Source organism: Entelurus aequoreus, linkage group LG27 (genome assembly GCF_033978785.1).
Source record: "Entelurus aequoreus isolate RoL-2023_Sb linkage group LG27, RoL_Eaeq_v1.1, whole genome shotgun sequence".
In the NCBI taxonomy this organism is placed as follows: Eukaryota; Metazoa; Chordata; class Actinopteri; order Syngnathiformes; family Syngnathidae; genus Entelurus; species Entelurus aequoreus.
This window is the reverse complement of record NC_084757.1, coordinates 12543401-12567896: the sequence shown is the minus strand read 5'-3', so window position 1 is coordinate 12567896 and position 24496 is coordinate 12543401. Positions and strand designations below refer to the sequence as shown.

The following is a 24496-nucleotide window of genomic DNA, read 5'->3' as shown; positions in this document are numbered from 1 at the left end:
TTGAATTTCTGTAATTTCATAATATATTTTCACGTGGCTTTTTATTTTTAGAAAAACCCATTTATATTTCGCAAAGCAATAATTGGTTAATATTTAAAACAAACATGCGTATTTCGCAAGCAAATATTTTTTAGCTTACCTCATTATTAACAACCCTGTCTGCAACTGAAGTGGGTTGTCTGGGTGGATCTTTCCTCTCGATGTAAACAAAGGATGAAGTCCGTAAGGTTTGCTCAGTTTCGGTTGACATCCAAAAGTACCAGCTAGTGAAAAGTTTGTTTTCCTTGCTTCAAGTTGTTTCATATGTTTTTGGCGTTTTGCATGTACTTCCAAAGCCTTGAAACCTCGTGATCCATAGTCAATATTATCATGACACCACGTGCACAAAACCTTTCCGGGACGATCGATTTTCCGAATAAAATCACCGAACAAAGTCGTAACTTCCTTCTTCCCAACAGTATCAGTGATTTCCCTTTCCATCCAGTCCCATCGAAACTTATTTTTGACATGTTTATCAATTTATTTTACTCGTAAAGCGTCCTTTCTCTCGAGAACCGACATCGTTTACATATGGAAAATGGCGGTATGATGACGTTATTAACGTCATCATTCATAACAGATGTCCTGATTGGTCACAAGGAACATATCGACCAATCAACTACGGCGTAATATAAAGTACGTCTCGAATCTTGATTTAGGGTCGGAAAAAAAAAACGAAAAACGGGAGATCATTTTTTTTCCCCCCGAGATTAAAAAAGACGGAATTCCGACTTTAGACGGAAAAATCACATGCCTGATCATTATGCCTCGTGTATAGGTATTTTTGAGTTCATTTCATTTCCTTTACTTACAGTATGTCCTCTGTGTATTTAATTTATATTTGCATGTCTCATGACACATTATCTGTATGTAATATTGGCTGCATTTCTGACTGTGTGCCATGTTGTTCCAGACCACAGCAAACGCTACCCAGCTTGCAAAGATTGTAATAAATCCATTAGAAGAAGACAACCTGTCCTTTCCTTTAACTTGGACACACACATCTATACCTTTGGCAGTTTTAAGCCAGTAATTTCCAGGAGTTATCTAACCCTCTGAGACACTTACTTAATGTGTTGCCTTCATTATAACACTTACATAAGGCTTTTAACTTTTTGCGGCTCCAGACAGATTTGTTTTTTTGTATTTTTGGTCCAATATGGGTCTTTCAACATGGTGGGTTGCCGACCCCTGACCTAGGCCTACTACGCTACTGGATTTTAATGTTGGAGAGCTAAGTGTTTTCTGAAGTGGTAATGGGTGAAAAAAAGTTTGAGAACCACTCAATTATTTATGTATTCATGTGAATCCCACCATTGTCCCAGCAAATACATTATGCTTGATGTTTTTAACCAAACTTACTAACATTTTACACACATGTGATTGTAAGTCCCCTAAAGTTGTGCACCAATTTTGGTGGTGATTGCGCTGAACACCCTAAAGTCACAGTTGTTCTGTAGCGCGCACTGGGCTGTGTGAGAAATTTCAAGTCATCTGACCTATGGGGGTCTAATGAGGCAATTATGTGGTGTCATTGTAATACAAATAATAGCCCAGGGGTGCATGTTTTGAAACATTTTCAGCCTTTTATGTGCAGGAGTTCAGGAGAAGAAGAGTTAGCCTATAAAAATACACTATATTGCCAAAAGTAATTGGCCACCTGCCTTGACTCACATATGAACTTGAAGTGCCATCCCATTCCTAACCCATAGGGTTCAATAGGATGTCGGTCCACCTTTTGCAGCTATTACAGCGTCAACTCTTCTGGGAAGGCTGTCCACAAGGTTGTGGAGTGTGTTTAAAGGAATTTTCGACCATTCTTCCAAAAGCGCATTGGTGAGGTCACACACTGATGTTGGTCGAGAAGGCCCGGCTCTCAGTCTCCGTTCTAATTCATCCCAAAGGTGTTCTATCGGGTTCAGGTCAGGACTCTGTGCAGACCAGTCAAGTTCACCCACACCAAACTCTGTCATCCATGTCTTTATGGACCTTGCTTTGTGCACAGTCATGTTGGAAGAGGAAGGGGACCGCGCCAAACTGTTCCCACAAGGTTGGGAGCATGGAATTGTCCAAAATGTTTTGGTATCCTGGAGCATTCAAAGTTCCTTTCACTGGAACTAAGGGGCAAAGCCCAACTCCTAAAAAAACAACCACACACCATAATTCCTCCTCCACAAAATTTCATACTTGGCACAATGCAGTCCGAAATGTAGCGTTCTCCTGGCAACCTCCAAACCCAGACTCGTCCATCAGATTGCCAGATGGAAAAGCGTTATACATCACTCGAGAATGCGTCTCCACTGCTCTAGTCCAGTGGCGACGTGCTTTACACCACTGCATCCCACGCTTTTCATTGGACTTGGTGACGTATGGCTTAGATGCAGCTGCTCGGCCATGGAAACCCATTCCATGAAGCCCTCTGCGTACTGTACGTGGACTAATTGGAAGGTCACATGAAGTTTGGAGCTCTGTAGCAACTGACTGTGCTGAAAGTCTTTTCACTATGCGCTTCAGCATCCTCTCTGTCAGTTTACGTGGCCTACCACTTGGTGGCTGAGTTGCTGTTGTTCCCAAACGCTTCGATTTTCTAATAATAAAGCCGACAGTTGACTTTGGAATATTTAGGAGCGAGGAAATTTCACAACTGGATTTGTTGCACAGGTGGCATCCTATGACAGTTTCATGCTGGAAATCACTGAGAGCGGCCCATTCTTTCACAATTGTTTGTAGAAACAGTCTCCATGCCTAAGTGCTTGATTGCATACACCTGTGGCCGGGCCAAGTGATTAGGACACCTGATTCTGATCATTTGGATGGGTGGCCAAATACTTTTGGCAATATAGTGTACGTTAATACATGCATGGAAATAATTTAAAATTGAACTTGGAAAATTGAACAGGACTACAATATGTTTGGCTTTCAAAACAAAGTTATTCCATTAGGGAAATAATTGGAATTGGAATAATCTGTCATTGTCGTTAAAGTGCAATTAACTTCACGAGGGGTTTGTGACATAAGTCAAGTGTAAAAAGAAGTTAACCATTATGATTAAAATACAGCGCTCAACCTGCTTTTATACTTGCAAGGCGGACACATAGATGCCGATGAAAGGAAGGATATCAACAAACAAAAGCAGCCATGTTCTCTCATCTACTGAGACCTTGTTCCCAGGGTTTCAATTAGGGGCTCCTGATTTCCCCCGGGGGGGCCCCGTCACTCCCTCCCGCCCTCGCTCAGAGATGCCTCATTAACAGCAAAAACACACACACACACACAAACACATTTTAAGAGCATCACATGTTGGTCCCAGCCATTAACACTCAAACGCAGCGGTTTGCTTACCCCCGACTTCTCGTCAAAGATCTTGATCCCTCCAAAGGAAACAGTCAGGAAAACCTTCTTCTTGTGTTCTCCTTTGGAGCGAGCTGCTGCTGCGACACCCTGCAGGCACAAATATTGAACAATATTAGGTCGGGGGAAGGGTCTTTATTACAGTGAGTAATGTAGAGTAGCAGCCTTATTGTGGAAAACTGAGGCTCAGAGTTAAATGTCTTGGCATTCAAACGACCACTAGTTAACTACTGGAATAACAGCATGTCAACATATTAACCTCTTAAGGCCCAAGGTGTTTCTTTACATGCTTTTTGTATTTCTCTTTGCTATTTGGGCTTATTCGAACCCTATTTAGAATAAAAACTAAGAATCATCTTTTTATATGATGTACTTAGTCCATAAGTACACAAACGTGTACTTCATGTTTAGGGACATGCTATTTATTATTTTTACATTTTCTTTTCCATATTCCATTGTATGTTATACTCTTCTGACACCACCAGATGGCAGTATAAGTGTCCACATAAGCGGCCATAAGACCCCAATTCAGTAGTGTACACAATTTTGGAAATAAGAGCTAAAAGGTGCTGTACACGCATGTGGCCACTAAGTTCTTTAGATTAAAGCAAGAAAGGGACCTAAAGTGAGGCTATGCTAACTTTGGTAGCCTGGGGAACCACACTCCATGTATTGCCTACTATAGTTTACTTGGTATTTGCTTAATTTTTAATTTGAAGTATTTGGGTCATTTAAAGGATAAATTATATCACATACTGCGGCTCTCAGCAATATTATTCTTCCATGTACCTTGTAAACAACAAATACTTGTACATGTCAACATTTCAGTCCTTCAACCGCAAACACTCAGGACCAAGGTACAAAACCCAAAACCAGTGAAGTTGGCACGTTGTGTAAATGGTAAAAATAAAAACAGAATACAATGATTTGCAAAGACAAGATACTTAACGTTCGGGTTGGTAAACGGTGTTATTTTTTGCAAATATTAGCTCATTTGGAATTTGATGCCTGCAGCATGTTTCAAAAAAGCTGGCACAAGTGGCAAAAAAGACTGAGAAAGTTGAGGAATGCTCATCAAACACATTATTTGGAACATTCCACAGGTGAACAGGCTAATTGGGAACAGGTGGGTGCCATGATTGGGTATAAAAGCAGCTTCCATGAAATGCTCAGTCATTCACAAACAAGGACGGGGCGAGGGTCACCACTTTGGGAACAAATGCGTCAGCAAATTGTTGAACAGTTTAAGAACAACATTTCTCAACCAGCTATTGCAAGGAATTTAGGGATTTCACCATCTACGGTCTGTAATATCATCAAAAGATTCAGAGAATCTGGAGAAATCACTGCACGGCCGAAAACCAACATTGAATGCCCGTGACCTTCGATCCATCAAGCGGTACTGCATCAAAAAGCAACATCAGTGTGTAAAGGATATCACCACATGGGCTCAGGAACACTTCAGAAAACCACTGTCAGTAACTACAGTTGGTCGCTACATCTGTAAGTGCAAGTTAAAACATTACTATGCAAAGCCAAAGCCATTTATCAACAACACCCAGAAACGCAGCCGGACTCGCTGGGCCCGAGCTCATCTAAGATGGACTGATGCAAAGTGGAAAAGTGTTCTGTGGTCTGACGAGTCCACATTTCAAATTGTTTTTGGAAACTGTGGACGCCGTGTCCTCCGGACCAAAGAGGAAAATAACCATCCGGATAGTTATAGGCGCAAAATTCAAAAGCCATTATCTGTGATGGTATGGGGATGTATTAGTGCCCAAGGCATGGGTAACTTACACATCTGTGAAGGCACCATTAATGCTGAAAGGTACATACAGGTTTTGGAGGAACATATGTTGCCATCAAAGCAACATCTTTTTCACGGACGCCCCTGCTTATTTCAGCAAGACAATGCCAAACCACATTCTACACGTGTTACAACAGCGTGGCTTCGTAGAAAACAGTGTGGGTACTAGACTGGCCTGCCTGTAGTCCAGACCTGTCTCCCATTGGAAATGTGTGGCGCATTATGAAGCCTAAAATAAAACAACGGAGACCCCCGGACTGTTGAACAACTTAAGCTGTTCATCAAGCAAGAATGGGAACGAATTCCACCTGAAAAGCTTCAAAAATTGGTGGTCTCAGTTCCCAAAACGTTAACTGAGTGTTGTTAGAAGGAAAGGCCATGTAACATAGTGGTAAAAATGCCCCTGTGCCAACTTTTTTGCAATGTGTTGCTCCCATTAAATTCTAAGTTAATGATTATTTGCAAATCAAAATTAAGTTTCTCAGTTGGAACATTAAATATCTTGTTTTTGCAGTCTATTCAATTGAATATAAGTTGAAAAGGATTTGTAAATCATTGTATTATGTTTTTATTTACCATTAGTACATAGTATTTACTAGTTTTAATGATAAGGATGTAGTGAAAGATAAACAATATCAGACTTGTGTATATGTCTTGCAACAGTTCTTCTCAAATAGTAGGGCGGGGCCACTGGACTGAATTTCAGGCAAATTGATACAGTTTAAATATTTTCTGTTACAGACTAAAACAATGTTGGTATTAGTTCTACTTTGATGTAAGTTGATCTATATTTCATTTTGGTCATTTTTTAGTCCTGATAAGGACTCAATGTTATGCAGAGGTGTACTTACAACAATTTTGAGAAGCGCTGCCTTATATACACCATGTATTTGGGTAATGGAATAACAGCATGTCAACATATGCTAATTGTAGCCCAGGGAACCTCATTCTATGTATTGTTATTATATTTGTGTTGTACAATTACATAGTATTTACTTTATTTAATGATAAGGATGTAATGAAAGATACACTACCGTTCAAAAGTTTGGGGTCACCCAAACAATTTTGTGGAATAGCCTTAATTTCTAAGAACAAGAATAGACTGTCGCGTTTCAGATGAAAGTTCTCTTTTTCTGGCCATTTTGAGCGTTTAATTGACCCCACAAATGTGATGCTCCAGAAACTCAATCTGCTCAAAGGAAGGTCAGTTTTGTAGCTTCTGTAACGCGATAAACTGTTTTCAGATGTGTGAACATGATTGCACAAGGGTTTTCTAATCATCAATTAGCCTTCTGAGCCAATGAGCAAACACATTGTACCATTAGAACACTGGAGTGATAGTTGCTGGAAATGGGCCTCTATACACCTATGTAGATATTGCACCAAAAACCAGACATTTGCAGCTAGAATAGTCATTTACCACATTAGCAATGTGGTAAAAGTTTAAAGTTATAAATAAATGATAAATGGGTTATACTTGTATAGCGCTTTTCTACCTACAAGGTACTCAAAGCGCTTTGACAGTATTTCCACATTTACCCATTCACACACACATTCACACACTGATGGAGGGAGCTGCCATGCAAGGCGCTAACCAGCACCCATCAGAGGCAAAGGGTGAAGTGTCTTGCCCAAGGACACAACGGATGTGACAAGGAAGGTAGAAGGTGGGAATTGAACCCCAGTAACCAGCAACACTCCGATTGCTGGCACAGCCACTCTACCAACTTCGCCACGCCGTCCCAAGTTAAGACTAGTTTAAAGTTATCTTCATTGAAAAATAAGGACATTTTAATGTGGCCTTATAAACGCTATATTATTTGTGACCCTGATGTGGGATCTGAGCCAAGGATGTCGTTGTGGCTTGTGCAGCCCTTTGAGACACTTGTGATTAAGTCCTATATGAATAAACTGTGATTGTTTGATTGATTGATTGATTGATTGATTGATTGATTGATAGATACTGGAATAAAAGCATGTCTTAGGAATCTCTCTTATGTATTTTCTGCTATTTTTTTGTGTTGTAGGTTTACATGGTATCTATTTTATTTTCTAACTTTATTTTGGATTTATAGAAGAAGAAATGATAACAGACACTCTGGCTCTAAGTATTCTTCTTTTATTCGTGTAAACACCTACGTCCACTGGAATTACAGCATTTGTAAAAGCACTCCGACAGGCCCAAATTGCTAATGTTGGCAGCCTGAGGCGCTACTGGAGTTTGTGTTGTTGCTTTTACATGGTGTTCATTTTGTTTTTCATTTGAAGTGATAAGGAAAGTGAAGGATGAATAATTTCAGACACGTGTACTGTTTCTTATGCTTCTTCATGGTAGTACATTGAGGGTCAGATGTACTAAAGGTTTTTGTGTATCAAAAACATGTGCAGCCTGGATAGCACATGCAAAGCTGATCGACTTACAGTCGTGGTCAAAAGTTTACATACACTTGTTAAAGGACATAATGTCATGGCTGTCTTGAGTTTCCAATCATTTCTACAACTTTTATTTTTTTGTGGTATAGTGATTGGAGCACATACTTGGTGGTCACAAAAAACATTCATGAAGTTTGGTTCTTTTATGAATTTATTATGGGTCTACTGAAAATGTGAGCAAATGTGCTGGGTCAAAAGTATACATATAGCAATGTTAATATTTGCTTACATGTCCCTTGGCAAGTTTCACTGCAATAAGGCGCTTTTGGTAGCCATCCACAAGCTTCTGCTTGAATTTTTGACCACTCCTCTTGACAAAATTGGTGCAGTTCAGCTAAATTTGTTGGTTTTCTGACATGGACTTGTTTCTTCAGCATTGTCCACACGTTTAAGTCAGGACCTTGTGAAGGCCATTCCAAAACCTTAATTCTAGCCTGATTTAGCCATTCCTTTACCAACTTTTGACGTGTGTTTGGGGTCATTGTCCTGTTAGAACAGCGCCCAAGACCCAACCTTAGGGCTGATCATTTTAGGTTGTCCTGAAGAATTGAGGTAATCCTCCTTTTTCATTGTCCCATTTACTCTCTGTAAAGCACCAGTTCCGTTGGCAGCAAAACAGGCCCAGAGCATAATACTACCACCACCATGCTTGACGGTAGGTTTGGTGTTCCTGGGATTAAAGACCTCACCTTTTCTCCTTCAAACATATTGCTGGGTATTGTGGCCAAACAGCTCAATTTTTGTTTCATCTGACCACAGAACTTTCCTCCTTAAGGTTTTATCTTTTTCCATGTGATTGATGTCAGATAAAACAAAAATTGAGCTGTTTGGCCATGACATTATGTCCTTCATAAGTGTATGTAAACTTTTGACCACGACTGTAAATCGTGTGCAGGGAATTACGTCTCTTCAATTATGTTGGAGCCAAAATTCCTTATTTGTTTATATTGTTTTTATTCTATTTTCTCTAAATTGATTGTTGGGTTCAGCATGTTTAATTTCCTTTTCGGCAGATTGCTCCGCCCACTTCCTGTTAAGAACCAGGAAGTGTTGACAGGGAGGGGACTGTTGCTATGGTGCAGTTACCATGGTAGCCTCCATAAATTGGGCTCAGGTGTGAGCATGGGGGGCGATTGGAGGACAAACAGTTTTCGACCGTGGTCTTGTTCGTGACGTGAGGTGTTCGTGGTCGTGTTCGTGTCATGTCGTATCGTGTCATGTGGTGACAATGCTGTGACAATGTGCCAATCAAGGTCAGCATACTTTGTTATAGAATTTACATTTGATTTAAATTAGATAGCTGGAATAAACGGATTGTCATATCCAAACACAGTTCTACAGTACTGGACATTCTATTATTTTCACGCGTCAAACTGGTCAACACAGTCGCCCTCGGTACCAGCCCAAAGGTAAGGGCTGTACAAATGATCATGTTTGCAGAATATATGAAGATTATCAGAATGTGCAAAATACTAGGAGGAGGAGATGCAAATATCATTTAGGCAAGGGTCTCACAGCAGGGTTGGATGTGTAATTCTGATTTTTTTGTCAAATTTGATCATTTTAGTGGCCAAACACATTACAAAAAAAAGGGATTTCTAATGTGAATGCAAACTGACCCGCAAGGGACATGACGTCATGACGTCGCTCGTGCTGCAGTTTACGGACGTAAACATGGTTTCCACTCTAGAGGGGCTCGGTACTGGCACATTTGTGGCAGTTTGGAGGACAAAGTCAACATTTTTTACGAGCCAAATTATAGCGCTTAGAAGATTGAAAAGGAAGAGGACCTGCAGTGTGAACGAGGCCTCAGCATCAGGTAGCAGCCGCAGTGTGATTTACCAAGACTGAAACGGTTTGCGGTTGCTGTTTTTGTTTTTATATTTTGCACGTTTGAAAGGTACGTGCAAACTGGCACAAGTGACGCACAAATGGTTGTGCTGCGGTCACTATGGCGATACTAGATCTGTATGCTCTAATATCAATCGTCAAATCAAAATATTGATATTTTTGATACTTTATTCTGGGATTTCCAAACTTTTTCCACCAAGGGCCGCATGCTGAAAAGTCAAAGCATGCGGGGGCCAATTTGATATTTTTTTATGTTAAAAAATGCTAAAAACAGATATTGTGTCAGCTATATTGGTGATTAAGTACATTATTATTAAGTATCAGTTAGAATACACATAAGTAGTTTCAGCTTTTCTCATCACATACAGATTTCTTTGCTCTTTTTTCTTACATTTTTACTGTTGGTTTTTCCCATGTAAGAATAAAATAAAAATAATAATATGATTTGTTTAACTGCATAACATAGAGTGTCAAAAATTCTGCTTGTACGAAAATATTAATGTTCAATTACACATTCAACAGTGTTTATTGTTGTCATTGTAATTTTTCAAATTAATTCATAATTAGTTTTGTTTAATTTAAAAAAAAAAAGTTTTTTATTTTAAGTATATTTTTTTATTTTAATTGAGCGTTTCTAATATTTTAGAACAAGGGTGTCTAAATTTTTTCCACCGAAGGCTGCAAACTGAAAAGTCAAAGAATGCGGGGGCCATTTTCCATTTGAAAAAATGCTAAAAACAGATATTGTGTTAGCTTTGTAATATAAGTGACTAAGTTTATTATCACTAATTATTAGTTAGAACATTTCACCTTTTTCTCATTACATACCGAGTTCTTTGCTCTTTTTTCTCACATTGTTGTTTTTTCCCCATGTAAGAATACAATTAAAATAATAATACAATTGTTTAACTGCATATCCTAGTGTGTCAAAAATTCTGCCTGTACAAAAAGATTACTGCTCAGTTACACATTTAACAGTGTTTATTATAGTTCATTATAAATTCATAAGTTAGTTTTTTGTTTTTTTTAATTAACTAACTAAATTGTGTTTATATCTTAAGTATATTTTATTTTTATTTAAAAAAATGCTAACAACACATCTTACACATATTTAAAGACAACACTTTGTGTTATAGGTGGCTAAGTATAATATATTACTAATATTAATCATTAGTTTAAAAATGTCAGCCTTTCTAATTACATTCCGTTTAAAAAAAAAAAAAATTCTCGTATTTTTACTGTTGTTTTTTAGAGAAGTAAGTTATTATTTGAAAATACACAACAGCAGACATGTCAGGTACATTTAAAAAAAAAGTATTGGCATCGAATCGGTTTTGCCGATACCAGCCTGAATTATACTTGGTATCAGATCGGAAATAAAACTACTGGTTTCGCACATCACTTCCTACAACACGCCCACTGATAGTATACAAAATTGTACAGTTTGCACACACTGTTAGGCACTTGTTATGTGGAATCTTAGTAGATGAGGCCGAAATGGGTTCATTTAAAATAAATAAATAAAAATCAATAGTGATTTTTAAAATTAATTTGTAAGTTAGTTAACTAAAAAACTAACTAAATTGTGTTTATATTTTAAGTATATCTTATTGTTATTTAACAAAATGCTGAAAACACATTTTATACATATTTAAAGAAAACACTGTGTTATAGGTGGCTAAGTATAAAATATAACTAATATTAATCATTAGTTTAAAAATGCCAGCCTTTCCTCATTACATTCCGATTTTTTGCATGTTTTTTCTTATATTTTTGCTGTTGTTTTTTTAGAGAAGTAAGTAATTATTTGAAAATACACAACAGCAGACATGTCAGGTACATTTTTTAAAAAAGTATTGGCATCGAATCGGTTTTGCCGATACCAGCCTGAATTATACTTGGTATCGGATCGGAAATAAAACTACTGGTTTCGCACATCACTTCCTACAATACGCCCACTGATAGTATACAAAATTGTACAGTTTGCACACACTGTTAGGCACTTGTTATGTGGAATCTTAGTAGATGAGGCCCAAATGGGTTCATTTAAAATAAATAAATAAAAATCAATAGTGATTTTTAAAATTAATTTGTAAGTTAGTTAATTAAAAAACTAACTAAATTGTGTTTATATTTTAAGTATATCTTATTGTTATTTAACAAAATGCTGAAAACACATTTTATACATATTTAAAGAAAACACTGTGTTATAGGTGGCTAAGTATAAAATATAACTAATATTAATCATTAGTTTAAAAATGCCAGCCTTTCCTCATTACATTCCGATTTTTTGCATGTTTTTTCTTATATTTTTGCTGTTGTTTTTTTAGATAAGTATGTTATTATTTGAAAATACACAACAACAGACACGTCAGGTATATTTTAAAAAAAAAGTATTGGCATCGAATCGGTATTGCCGATACCAGCCTGAATTATACTTGGTATCGGATCGGAAAGAAAATAACTGGTTTCGCACATCACTACCCACAACACGCCCACTAATAGTATACACAATTGTACAGTTTGCACACACTCGGGACGGTGTGGCGCAGTTGGGAGGGTTCCTGGTTCGATCCCCACCTTCTACCAACCCCGTCACGTCCGTTGTGTCCCTTAGCAAGACACTTCACCCTTGCTCCTGATGGGTCGTGGTTAGGGCTTTGCATGGCAGCTCCCGCCATCAGTGTGAATGTGTGTGTGAATGGCTGAATGTGGAAATAGTGTTAAAGCGCTTTGAGTACCTTGAAGGTAGAAAAGCGCTATACGAGTATAACCCATTTACCATTGTATTTACACTGTTAGGCACTTGTTATGTGGAATCTTAGTAGATGAGGCCCAAATGGGTTCATTTACAAAATTAAAAAATAAATCAATAGTGAGCGACGCAAAGCTCCAAGCACACCTTTGCAACGCCCCATGGAAACGTAACCGGCATCATTTGTAACTCTATAAGTGCGTCTTGAGGGCCGAGATGTCGACCTGCGCCGCATTAGCATAGCTGAGTGCCGGGGAGGAGGCAGGCTGCAGGAGCGGGGAGGAGCGCCATGACGGAGGAGGCGGCGAGATCAGAGAAAAGCACTTGATGGATTTCCTGTCGCAAGAAATGAGGAGGAGGGAAGCCGTTTGATCAATGAGCTGTCTATCCTCTCCTCGGCCCTCCACACCTCAAGCTGGAATTTTCACCACACGTGGGGAAAAAAAAAAATGCGAGAATGCAATTTTTTTTCTCCTCCCCAATTCAAATACCTCCTGCAGGACAATAAATAATGAATAAGGCTCTTCACGCTGTCTACAAACTCTTTTTGAACACTTTCTGGTGATGTTAAAATCACCTTAAGCTGATTTTTCATTTTTTCCCCCTCAATCTTCATCCCGCCTCATCTTCCTCTCCCTCGCCTCTCATCCCAAATGATTCTCCCCTTGCTGTTAACTAGCTCATCTGTCTTCCTCTGCCTGTAATTGTTCCTGTCCTTGCAAATGAGACTTTCACCCCAATGGCCCTCTCATCCATACAAGCTAACCTTGCCTCTTCCTCGCACAGTCGTCATTCTTTCTTCCGCTTTGGAAAACTAACTTCGGAGGGAAAAAAAGACCTTTAAAGGCCTACTGAAATGAATTTTTTTTATTTAAACGGGGATAGCAGATCCATTCTATGTGTCATACTTGATCATTTCGCGATATTGCCATATTTTTTCTGAAAGGATTTAGTAGAGAACATCGACGATAAAGTTCGCAACTTTTGGTCGCTGATAAAAAAAAGCCTTGCCTGTACCGGAAGTAGCGTGACGTCGCAGGTTGAAAGGCTCCTCACATTTCCCCATTGTTTACACCAGCAGCGAGAGCGATTCGGACCGAGAAAGCGACGATTACCCCATTCATTTGAGCGAGAATGAAAGATTCGTGGATGAGGAACGTGAGAGTGAAGGACTAGAGTGCAGTGCAGGACGTATCTTTTTTCGCTCTGACCGTAACTTAGGTACAAGGGTTCATTGGATTCCACACTTTCTCCTTTTTCTATTGTGGATCACGGATTTGTATTTTAAACCACCTCGGATACTATATCCTCTTGAAAATGAGAGTCGAGAACGCGAAATGGACGTTCACAGTGACTTTTATCTCCACGACAATACATCGGTGAAGCACTTTAGCTACGTGCTTAAATGCAGAGAGAAACAAAAGAAATAAGCCCCTGACCGGAAGGATAGACAGAAGATCAACAATACTACTATCAGGAGACACCGAACCAAACACTGGACCTGTAACTACACGGTTAATGCTGTGCCGCCTGTCGAAGCCTAGCAATGCTGTTGCTAACGACGCCATTGAAGCTAACTTAGCTACGGGACCTTGCCAGAGCTATGATAAAAACATTAGCGCTCCACCTACGCCAGCCCTCATCAACACCCGTGCTCACCTGCGTTCCAGCGATAGACGGCGCGACGAAGGACTTCACCCGATCATTGATGCGGTCGGCGGCTAGCGTCGGATAGCGCGTCTGCTATCCAAGTCAAAATCCTCCTGGTTGTGTTGCTGCAGCCAGCCGCTAATACACCGATCCCACCTACAGCTTTCCTCTTGGCAGTCTTCATTGTTCATTAAACAAATTGCAAAAGATTCACCAACACAGATGTCCAGAATACTGTGGAATTTTGCGATGAAAACAGAGCTGTTTGTATCGTGATACAATGTGTCCCAATACTTCCGGTTCAACCATTGACGTCACGCGCAAACGTCATCATACATAGACGTTTTCAAGCGGAAGTTTCCCGGGAAATTTAAAATTGCACTTTATAAGTTAACCCGGCCGTATTGGCATGTGTTGCAATGTTAAGATTTCATCATTGATATATAAACTATCAGACTGCGTGGTCGGTAGTAGTGGCTTTCAGTAGGACTTTAAAGTACCAGAAGAGTGGAAAAACAAGTTGCCTCTATATTGAAGTTATTATCATATATATCTGATTTATGACACCAAAAGTTGCGAATTCCGTATTTCTCGGACTATAAGGCGCACTTAAAATCATTTCATTTTCTCAAAACTCGACGGTGTGCCTTGTAACCCGGTGCGCCTAATCTACGGAAATAATTTTTTGTTGTGCTTACCGACCTCGAAGCTATTTTATTTGGTATGTGTTGAAATGATAAGTGTGACCAGTAGATGGCAGTCACACATAAGAGATGTGTGTAGACGGCAATATGACTCAAGTAAACAACACCAAAATTGTATATGTTCCATTGAAAGTATAGAACATTACACACGGAGCTCAAAAACCTATCAAAGTGTTTAAGTACGACTTTGGTAAGCTATGAAGCTGCACCGCTTGATGGATTGTACTGTGCTTCAACATACGAGGATTATTATGGTGTGTGTGTAAGGTAAGACATATTATCTGGCGTTTTGTTTCGCAATATTATTCAAAAGCAACTTTTCTTACCTTCTGGTACCTGCTGATCTGTATTTGGGTACTGCATAAGTCCTGAAAATTTGTACCGTAGTCGATAAGCTTCTTCTTTGTCTCTATCTTCTTGTTATGTGACATTCATCCTCCGCTGTTGCCATTTCTAATACAAAGTAGTGTAAAGTTCGTACTTATATCTGTCAGTAAACTCGCCATGAAAGCGCTAAAACATACCGGTGTAGTGAGTTTACATTATTCACCCAAGGAACTTTAGTTGTTAGAGAGTTCCGGTCGGACGGTTTTTCACGGGGCGCATTTCCAGCATTGTTGTTGCATTATTGAGCCACGGATGAGGAGATGCTGCTCCGTTATTGATTGAAGTAAAGTGTGAATGTCATTAAAACAGTTAGCTCCATCTTTTGACACTTCTTCCACTCCCGTCCTTGCACGCTACACCGCTACAACAAAGATGACGGGGAGAAGACGCTGTCGAAGGTGAGCCACGTAAATGGTAAAAGGGTCTGAGCTACGAGGTAATACGAGACTTGTGCTGTTGAAGCAATAAAGAGTTGCAATATTGTTATTGTCAAAGACAACATCGATTGGCAAGGATTGCATAACGTTGTGAGACTACGTATATTTTGCGGGGATTGGTTAAATTTGTGCAAATTGACGCAATCACAATATTAATCACAATATAATCGCAGTAAAACGGCTGATCAGACAAAAAAGAAGTCATCGTCATGGACCCACTAGCTGCGGAAGCTAGCTCTCCAATCAGCTAAACAGACTCAATAAGTCCACGGTGACGTTTTGGTGAATTCACTGAGGAATTAGTGAAACTGAAACAATACAAAAAGAATGCCGTTGTAAGTTATTAATACTAACACAAACACTTGTGAACATGTTAGCATATTAGCTAATGCCAACAACGCTAGCGCCATTACATTACGATAGCATGTACAAATGTGCATGAAAACACTCCTACAGACGTCACACACGGGGCGGCTTAGTAAGTATGAATAGTTTTAGTTATATTGTAAAACTTAAAACCGTTGCTTCGAGTTTTGAATGAAGAATCCATACGAGTAGAAACGCTATGGACAACTATAAGACTGAATGGTTGAAAGCACTAAGTGGAGCAAACCCTTCCAAAAGATGGCGCCATGGCACAAACATTAAAACCCCTTTACAGTGCATTTGCTTATTTTGTTTTTTTACTATTTTTATTATGGCCGTCAGCAAACAAAAATTCATAAAATATTAGGGTTCAAAGTGTAGGAAAAAAGTAGAGGCTTCTAGTCCGGAAGTTAGGATGAATAATGCTGCGCCAAGGCTCCACCTACTATCCTGTAGTGTTACTGTCATTGTAATTACAGCTGGCGTGTTTATTTTGAAGTTTATTTGGCTTTAATTAATTAATTGGAAGCAGGCGATAACTGAAGTTATTTGAAAAAAAAAAATTAATAATGATTTGGAGTGCATTAGAAAGCCGAAAGAAAAACCATAATTGACGTTTTAAAACTCATGAAGAGCTAAAATAAAACAGAATACTAAATTATTTGTTATACTGATGTTAAATACAATACAAAATGAAATTAGTTTGATAAATCAAAAAAAAAAATTAATAACAATTTATTTGTTGATTTTTGGTTTGTCTACTTTCAACAAGTTGAAGTTCCATACAATAAAACATAAGAAAACATTGCTTATATTAAATATACTGTAAATAGAAAATAAAATATATTTAAAAAAGCTAAAGAAATTGCAGAAACGGATAAACTGAGTTTTTAATGTATGTTTTATTTCTTTTATAGCAAAACCCAATCATTTGTGTTGAGTGTAAAGTGAGTCATGTGACTATGATGTGGTGCAAGAGGGGAAGTGGATGTGTTAGTAAAGCTGTCCTTACCTTGAGCTTCATCATGGAGTCCTGACAGAGTTTGTCTCCGCGGGCCGCACTGACCTCGTCCATGCCGATGAGCTTGGCCTTGTAGCGGACGCCATCGCCCTTAAAACGTCTGATGAGAGCCGCCTCACTGCGATCCTGCCCTGCAAACACACACACGCACGCGCTTGTAAGCCTTTCGTTCAAGGTCCTCCATCATCTTTTCCCTGGAGATAATCAATCTGCACTGAGCAGAAAAGACCTCATCATTGATCTGAGCAAAGAAAATAAAAAAATGTAGTGGAAGTAAGTGTGCTATGGTATGAATGACACTAATCAATACGCTCATGTCTCTTTTTGGACATTTTTTTAATGAATAAATGGCATGACAGTTTCTCTTATCTCCTGTCTTTCTCTACTCAGCCTCCGTTGTGGGAGAGAGTGACATCATTGTGAGCGTCGGCCATGACGCTCACATGTTGACCTTGCTTTCCACTTTCGGTTTCATCTCCTACAGCATTTAGGGCGGGGCAGCACCTGACTGACATGACAACGTTTTTGTACAAGCAGCGTCTCGCATCAACTTCATTCAGGTTGAAACAACATTAGTTACATCAGTATGATTTAATGTTAACGTTATGTTGACAGCACATTTCGGATCGGATGTGTGAATAAAATACATATATTTCTATATACATTTATATATATATATATATATACACACACACATACAAGTAAGTAAGTATGTATGTAAGTTTGTATGTATGTATGTAAGTATGTATGTATATATGTATGTACATATATATACACATATGTATACATTAGGGCTGCAACTAACGATTAATTTGATAATCGATTAATCTGTCGATTATTACTTCGATTAATCGATTAATAATCGGATAAAAGAGACAAACTACATTTCTATCCTTTCCAGTATTTTATTGGAAAAAAACAGCATACTGGCACCATACTTATTTTGATTATTGTGTCTCAGCTGTTTGTACATGGTGCAGTTTATACATAAAGGTTTATTTAAAAAAAAAAAAAAGCCTCTGCGCGTGCGCATAGCATAGATCCAACGAATCGATGCCTAAATTAATCGGCAACTATTTTTATAATCGATTTTAATCGATTAGTTGTTGCAGCCCTAGTATACATATATATATATATATATATATATATATATATATATATATATATATATATATATATATATATATATATATATATATATATATATATATATATATATATATATATATACAAGTATACGTATATGTATATTAGGGCTGCAACAACTAATCGAATAAATCGATAATAAAAATAGTTGGCGATTAATTTAGTCATCGATTCGTTGGATCTATGCTATGCACAGAGGCAATTTTTTTTATAAACCTTTATTTATAAACTGCAACATGCACAAACAGCTGAGAATCAATAATCAAAATAAGTATGGTGCCAGGATGCTGTTTTTTCCCCCAATAAAATACTGGAAAGGATAGAAATGTGGTCTGTCTTTTTTTTAATCTGATTATTAATCGAAGTAATAATCGACAGATTAATCGATTATCAAATTAATCGTTAGTTGCAGCCCTAATGTATATACATATATATGTATATAGAAATATACATATATGTATATACATATATATATATATATGTATGTATACATACATATATGTATCTACATATGTACATATATATGTATATACATATATATCTATAGACACACATATATGTATATAAATACATATATACCTATGTATATATATACATACATACATACATATGTATAAATACATACATACATACATACATGTATATACACACATACATATATTTATATATACACATACATACACAAACAGATGTACACACATATATATGAGTTTACATGTATTTATATTATTTCAATTATTATTTATTTGTTATTTATTGACGATAAACGTAAAACATAAATCCTAAAAAATACATGAATACATTGAATTACAGCATTAAGCATTTAGTTGATGTCCAAACGTATTTACATGTATTATTGATTGACAAAACATTTTATATATTTTTTCAAGAAAGTTGATTTCTAAAACTACAAAATATTAGAGAAACCAAGTTAAACGTTTGAACGTTGCAAACTGGGCTGATAAATTATTTCTTTCATAAACAATCCAAAACAAACTTTAATTATTCATATTTACACAACATTCGTTTTTGATGATTTCTTGTTTTAAAGGGAAAATTCCTTTTGATCCCCTGTCACATAGGAGGAGTTACAAGGTACATGATTGGTCAGTGCCCCCCCCCCCCTTCCCCCCTTTCCTGTGTGCATACATTTACTACAACAACGGATGCGCTGATTGAAATAAGTCTAGCCTGTAAATCCTTGATGGTTCACTTACACGAGTCTTCCTTTTCAGGAGCTCTTATCTATTGCATTTTATTTCTATCTGGCCTATGTAGTGCGAGGCTTACAACCTTAAACGACAACAAAGGGTAGTATCATCATAACTCTCGGTGTTTCTTCTATGGCCTGAGGCGCTGTGAAGTAATACATTTACTCCGCACTGACAGGGAATCCCTTTTTATGTTGTCCCCCCCCCCCGTCCCCCACCTCCATCTTCTCGGCGCTAAATCAGCAGGTAGAGCGCATATATATCGACGGTGCACGGGAAAGTGTAATGATATTGCGGCGTCCCTGCTGTAATATATGGACGCATTAGTCGCGTGACCCTCGGAAGGTCGTGGTGGAAGTGATGGAGTGTTGCCAGGCAACCAACGTGTTGTGCAACGGCTACTTTTCCTACGTGGTGCACATTAAGAGCGGGACGGGAAGTATCACGTTATAGTCACTCGTCTACAAACAGTGGAGTCATGCCGAGGAGAAGCTACAGCTCGAAAACCCAGCATGCCAGAATGTCAGTCGTGGCTGCTTGACAGGACAACACTCTCCGAGCGCTGCACACTTGATGCACAAGAAGAAGTTTATGTCGGGAGGGAGGAGGATGAAGAGGAGGCTGGATGGTGATGGATGCTTGAATGAGCAGGGCCTCCCTGGATAAATGTCACTCAGGATTACAGTGTTATGACAGGCAGAAGCCCCCTCACGCACACACACACACACACACACACACACACACACACACACACACACACACACACACACACACACACACACACACACACACACACACACACACACACACTCGTGATCGATGGCAGGTCCAGTACAGCCGAGGCCCTATAGGGAAGCCCCCAGCGTTGCCCCCGGCAACCTTCTGTCTGCTAAGTGCTCCTGCATGACTCTCATCCATCAAGCCAGCACACAAGCTTTCATTTACATGGAATTTGATGTCTCCCATCTCAGATCTTGCAACAACTTGACCACCGTGATCGTTTACCTTTGACTCCGCCCCCATTTCTTAGGCAAAGGAGGCTTAATACCGGTTGAGTTACAGTATACAATATTACAGAATAAGTTTACCCCTCATTAGGGATGTCCCGATCCAGGTTTTTGCACTTCCGATCCGATACCGATGTTGTTTTTGCACTTCCGATCCAATACCGATATTGGCCTTATCCGAGCATGTATTAAAGTTTAAAGTTATTTAGCCTACTTAGTTGTCAGATTCATGTTGAAAAGGGTTTTAGTACTCTTGATAACAACTAGCCAGCTGAATTAGGTGAGTTTGAATAATACACAATGGAGATGTTGACGTGCGGAGTTTCAAACACTCTTCATTTTCTAGCAGGGGACTTTTCAAATGATGCTACATATTAGCAGTAATGCTACTTTTTATAGCAACGCTTTTGCCCCACACTTGACAAATTACGGTTGTCTGTTCGACATATTCCCACTTGAAGCCAAGCCACCGCCAGACGATGGACCCCCTGCTGTTTTTCTTGGGAATTAATTAATTCTTCCTTCATTATTACCGCTCACACGGCTACGCTAGCATCACAGCTAACGTTAGCCATGCTGCTACCTCTCTGCAAGGAGAGTGCGTATACGTATGTGACGTATGACGTGACAGTATGTGATGTATGACGTGACGGTATGTGAGGTATGTAAGAAGGTGCGCTTGCTGTCTGTGAGGAGACACAAGAAGGAGTGGGAAGAGCCTGTCGTGTAATGCCAGGCAGCTAAAAGCAACTGCGTGAGAACGTATACTCGACTGTGTTGAAGGTGTGCTGGAAAATGCGGAAAGGAAATTAGGGAGCAGCAGAAAAGTGGAATGTATTATTTAAATCAATGCGTTGGAAAACACAGAATTTTCTTTAAAACTGGATCTGGATCGGCATTTTCCCATGCCTTGCCGATACGCATTTTTTGGCAAATATCGGCGGCCGATCCGATCCAAATATCGGATCGGGACATCCCTACCCCTCACTAGTTAGCGAGATTTTCTTTTACAAAACTGTATCTTGTCAAGGACAACTAATAAACAGTGGTTCTCAAAAAATTTTCACCAAGCACCACCTCTGAAAACACTTGGCTCTCCAAGTACCACCATAAAGACCAACAGTAAGATAAAGAAGCGCAATAGGCCTAAGTATTCATGAAAAACAAGGCATATTTTTGGCCCTTGTAACATAATACAGTACATATTTACAGACTTCTTTGGCATATCACTAGGGCTGCAACAACTTATCGATTACATCGATTAAAATCGATTATAAAAATAGTTGCCGATTAATTTAGTCATCGATTCGTTGGATCTATGCTATGCGCATGCGCAGAGGCTTTTTTATTTTCTTATTTTTTTTAAATAAACCTTTATTAATAAACTGCAACAGCTGAGAAACAATAATCAAAATAAGTATGGTGCCAGTATGCTGTTTTTCTTCAATAAAATACTGGATAGGATAGAAATGTAGTTTGTCTCTTTTATCCGATTATTAATCGATTAACCGAAGTAATAATCGACAGATTAATCGATTATCAAATTAATCGTTAGTTGCAGCCCTACATATCACTAGGCGAGGCTTGCGTATCACTAGTTTGAGAATCACTTCTAGAGTGAGTAAACTTGAATATACATTGTGGTATTCAGTAGGGGTGTAACTGTACGTGTATTTGTATTGAACCGTCAGAGGCAGGTGACACTAATTAGCACCCATGACAACTAAAACACAAACCACAAGTGAATCACAACTAGGGCTGCAACAACTAATCGATTACATCGATTAAAATCGATTATAAAATTAGTTGCCGATTAATTTAGTCATCGATTCGTTGGATCTATGCAATTTTTAAATTTTTTAAATTATTTTTTATTAACCTTTATTTATAAACTGCAACATGTACAAACAGCTGAGAAACAATAATCAAAATAAGTATGGTGCCAGTATGCTGTTTTTTTTCTCTCCAATAAAATACTGGAAAGGATAGAAATGTAGTTTGTCTCTTTTATCCGATTATTAATAGATTAATCAAAGTAACAATCGACAGATTAATCGATTATCAAATGAATCGTTAGTTACAGCCCTAATCACAACCTAAATAAACGTAGACAAACTATGATCCGGGCAACGGATCACAACAAAAAAAACTACTACTGTTTTTTGCGTTAAAATTCTGTTGACTGAGCTGCCAGTTTTTGACTTTAAAATCTACGTTTGTTGTTTTTAACGGTGTATTACTGTAAATAGAAAGACGGTACACTTGTTTTTACGGTAGAAAACTGGCGGCTATGTTGCCAGAATAAGAAAATAACATGTACTGTTTTTCTGATAACAATATAATATTGTACAGTGTTTCCCATAAACTGCCAAGATACCTGTGGCGGTGGGGGCGTGGCTATGGGCGTGGTCACCATGTCATCATCGAGTAATTTGCATAATTTACTACAATGATATGATTTTCTCTAAAAAGGCTCAAAAAATGTATACTTACTAATTAATAATAACAGTTTTGTTTTAAACGTCCATCCATCCATCCATCCATCCATTTTTAATATAATTACAACACTTTATGTACATATTTATATACAGATTTGAACAATAGTTATTCACTGAAATATATTTATTAATTGTGGTTCTTACAAAAAATATATCTTATAAAATATAAAAGCTAAAATGTCTCTTAAAGCTCTGCCCCTTTAATTAGTGCATACTAAATAATTTAACTTTAGCCTACTACTACAACCATATTATTTACCAGCAACATAAAGTGAAACAGAGGCAGAGGTGTTCTGCCACAGTCAGTAACAAATAAACAGAAAACAGTAGTGGTCAAATACAAATAAGGCAACAAGAGAAGTATCCTACACTTCTCTTTTGTAAAGTAAATCTGAACAGCCTATATGGGCATCTACATCAACTATATGATTTGCCTGAGAAGCTGGACAGGACAAAAAATAAAAAATAAAATAAAAAATAAAAAAATTTTTTTATTTGTGGCGGACGTAATTCTTTCGTGGCGGGCCGCCACAAATAAATGAATGTGTGGGAAACACTGTTGTAAAAACCAATGTCAATTTAACACAAAAATTCTGGCAACCAAGCAGCTAGCTTTTTCCGAAAAAACCCCCCTCAAAAAACAGTGGTACTGTTTTTCCATTTACCGTAAAATGTTGTAAAAAATAAAATAAAAACACTATTTTACAGTAAAATTTTGTAAATGTAAAGTTTTTACTGTACAGCCTACTTAAAACAATTTATATATTTATATAATTAATAATTAAATCCAGAGGCAAATTCATACATTATTCCCTGTTACAAGCGGCCCTCTGATGGCAGCCATAACTGCCATGTGGCCCTCAATGAAAACCAGTTTAACATCCCTGCTTTAACACATCAAACCTTATCAGCCACCTGAAATGCCAGCATCGTCACAGATTTTTCCTGTCCGCTGCGTTTCCTGAGACAATAAGACGTCGTTAAGCCATTTGGGACCTTTTGGACAGGTATTCTTGTTAGCGGCGGGGGTGCAAAATAAACGATCATCCCGCTCGTAAAATGGCAGCAAAGTGTAAGCTCGATAATGCTTAACGGGCGAGCTCGTTAACATTTATTAGACATCGGAGACCGTCCGGCTGAGGCCGGCGGCTAAGAACCCGTCGGCTACGAGCCCCAAATCACGGAGATCGGCGTGAAATAGAAGAAATACGCGTACGCGGCGGTTTTGCAGCAGTCCCGCATTGTTTCTGGCAGGCGGGAGAGAGCGAGGCTTGTTTTCTCGCAGATGTAGAAGCGCCCGCAGGCTCTTAACTGCAGCTGGGACGCTTCCCAAGCAACACTCAACGGCACACGAGGGAGCCTCACAATTAATCCCGCTCTGATGGCCTATGCGGCACTGTGTGTAAGTGTGTGTAAGTGTGTGTGTTGTTTCACCTCTCAGACGCTAAAAAAAAAAAAATCCCACCCCCAAACAAAACAGTTTAGCCATCAGTTTCATCCTGGCACGTTGATTTAGTACACAAAAGCTGGCACTGGAGTGAGGAGATGCAAATGTCGCTAAAGCGTCGCCGCACTCGCTGGGGTGTAAAATGCGATGATAAAGTGCGACTGGTGGAATATAAACAAATTGCCTCACAAAAGCTGACGCACACTTTTTTCTTCTTCTTCCTTTTTTTTTTTTTTCGGTTTAAACGCCGCGTGCTGCGTTTTATGCGAGACACCTTTTGCCATACTTGCCAACCTTGAGACCTCCGATACCGGGGGGTGGGGGCATGGGGCGGGGGGCGTGGTTAAGAGGGGAATATATTTAAGCTAGAATTTACCAACTCAAGT

At 38.6% G+C, this 24496-nt stretch overlaps 1 protein-coding gene across 1 annotated transcript in view; it reads right to left on the bottom strand.

Moving 5' to 3' along the window:
• Positions 1-24496, bottom strand: part of dab1a (DAB adaptor protein 1a) — a 159789-nt gene that overhangs the window by 92017 nt on the left and 43276 nt on the right. Inside the window, exons 7-8 of the mRNA XM_062038418.1 lie at positions 16793-16932; positions 3382-3480 (exon numbers count right to left, since the gene is read on the bottom strand). Of these exons, the coding sequence (XP_061894402.1) occupies positions 3382-3480; positions 16793-16932 (239 nt within the window). The remainder of the gene's footprint in view (positions 1-3381; positions 3481-16792; positions 16933-24496) is intronic.